At 33.2% G+C, this 2,500-nt stretch overlaps 1 protein-coding gene across 9 annotated transcripts in view; it reads left to right on the top strand.

The window, feature by feature from the left end:
- The window catches only part of LOC125045140 (dynamin-1-like protein), a 44,370-nt gene that overhangs the window by 20,741 nt on the left and 21,129 nt on the right, over positions 1-2,500 (top strand). For all 9 annotated transcript variants that reach the window (XM_047642259.1, XM_047642261.1, XM_047642262.1 and 6 more), the window contains 5 exons: positions 201-301; positions 828-974; positions 1,367-1,530; positions 1,903-2,053; positions 2,249-2,365. In XM_047642259.1, coding sequence (XP_047498215.1) covers positions 201-301; positions 828-974; positions 1,367-1,530; positions 1,903-2,053; positions 2,249-2,365 — 680 coding nt within the window. The remainder of the gene's footprint in view (positions 1-200; positions 302-827; positions 975-1,366; positions 1,531-1,902; positions 2,054-2,248; positions 2,366-2,500) is intronic.

Genomic DNA, 2,500 nt, shown 5'->3' with positions numbered 1-2,500 from the left:
ATGTATATATATGTATATATATGTATATATAATGTATATATATGAATATATATATGTATGTATGTATATATATACACACATATATATATATATATGCATATTTATTTATTTATTTATATCTATTTTGCTTTTCTTTTCTTTTTTCTTTCTTTTTTTTCCTCATGAAATGAACTAATCATTTGATTATTCATTCATTTCAGGAACTGATGCTATTGACATTCTGTGTGGCCGTGTCATTCCTGTGAAATTAGGAATTATTGGTGTCGTAAACCGTTCTCAACAGGATATCATTGACAACAAGGTAGAGATTATGGATTGATAAAAATGAATTGTAAAATGACTGATTAATGATATTTTATTAGTAAGTAAACACTATATTGAAATAACATTACAGTTTATGGACTAATATATGCAATAAGGTTAAATAGTGTTCTTGTGACATATATAGAAAATTTGTAAATGAAAATGAATTATTTCAAGAGATTTAATTTGTACATTTACTATGTAAACTAATTCATCCAAATTCAAACACTTTTCTACAACTGTCATTGTAAAAGGAAAAAGAACATGATTCGTTTTTAATTTGATCATCACAAACCAAAGATGATGTTACACTAAGGACCAAATGCTGCCATTCATTAGAGGGTATACATACATGAAACAGTCAAAGATCCATTATGACATGCATATTTTCATTATGCTTACACATAACATAATTTTAACTTTTATTCACAAGGCAAATGTTTATCATGTCTAGACTTTAGCCTTCCTGAAAGCTTTTGAAAATATTGAAGAATTATTCTTACCCATTCCTTTGGCACTTACAGACCATTAAGGATGCCCTAAGGGATGAAGCTGCTTTTCTTCAGCGGAAGTATCCCACACTAGCAAACCGCAATGGAACTCCTTATCTTGCCAAGACCCTGAACCGCCTGCTGATGCACCACATTAGGGACTGTCTTCCGGAACTAAAGGTATGCTGTTTAGGAGTAAGAAATATGCATTTTCAAAGGGAATGTGATAGTGTCGTAATTTTTATTTCATAATATGAATTTGCTTAGATTTGAATGTGTGTTGACTTGATGTTACTGTAAATTAGGATGTTAGGATTATGCAGAATGAATTGTTGAGTGATTTAACATTCAACTTCATATATGTTGTCAAAAGGGTAAAGTAAATTGTGTATTGAGAAGAGTAGTAACAATAATTTCTTTATTACTGTTCTAGAATTTGCTTTCTCTACCTTCCAAGATCAGAGACAGTGTGGCTGATAGCAAAAGAGGCTTCCATTTTGCATATAACTAACTGTATTGCACACAACTGACCCTTATCATTCTTTCACTTTCTTTCTGTTTCTTTTCTGCAGACACGTGTCACCATGATGATGTCTCAGTTCCAGTCTCTGCTCCATAGTTATGGTGATGATGTCCAGGATAAGGCTCAGACACTATTGCAGATCATTACAAAGTTCAATGCTGCTTACTGCCAGACCATTGAAGGCACAGCCAGGAACATTGAGACAACAGAGCTGTAGGTTCCCCATTTTCTTTCTTTCTTCCTTTCCTACTTTTTCCATAGAGATATTGTAAAACTTCTGCAAGGGTGGGAATTTTATTTCTGATAAGAACCACTCATAACAACATATTTGAGTATATGAAGGAACTAGTCTAAAAAGATAAATTTTCATGTTGCCATCTTTGAGTATTCAGCTGCACACAGCTCTACATATTTTCTCTTTCTCCAGTTACTGTTATTGAAAATAAATATCTCAGCCTAATCATTGACAATATCTAGTGAAATTATAGCAAAAATCTCATAACTCTAACTATTCTATTATTTATTCATAGAAAATATAAGGTTTTGATGATTTCCAGAAGTTTAACCTACTCTATTTTCTTGCAGGTGTGGAGGTGCTCGCATATGCTACATCTTTCACGAAACGTTTGGCCGCACCCTAGACAGCATTCATCCCCTTGCAGGACTGACGCAGATGGACATTTTAACAGCAATAAGAAATGCCACTGGCCCAAGACCCGCACTCTTTGTACCAGAGGTGAAACTTTGCTGAGATAGTTCCTTTTGTAGAGAAATGTCTTTTTCATTTATTTCTCTTGAGCCATAGGTCTTTAGTACTTTATTATCATGATAAAATCACATATATTGATCATGAGGAAAATGTCTGTGATTAGTTTTAAGTAGATGCAATATTGAATAATATATGACCTTGCTATGTGACTATTTATTGCAGGTTTCTTTCGAACTCCTGGTGAAGAGACAAATCCGCCGCTTGGAAGAGCCGTCCCTCCGTTGTATTGAGTTAGTCCATGAGGAAATGCAGAGAATCATCCAGTTCTGTGGGACTGAAGTAAGAAAAGATGTTTACAGATGGAAAATTGTTCTTGTTAACTGTGAAATGATAACGGAGATTTTATTTCATTAAATATTTTGGTATAGTAGCACTCAGAAAGCTCATTAAATTCCTCTCATTCATTATACATTA

The sequence above is a fragment of the Penaeus chinensis genome, chromosome 36, assembly GCF_019202785.1.
Source record: "Penaeus chinensis breed Huanghai No. 1 chromosome 36, ASM1920278v2, whole genome shotgun sequence".
Classification (NCBI taxonomy): Eukaryota; Metazoa; Arthropoda; class Malacostraca; order Decapoda; family Penaeidae; genus Penaeus; species Penaeus chinensis.
Note: the sequence above shows the minus strand (reverse complement) of the source record. Positions and strands in the feature narration are given on the sequence as shown.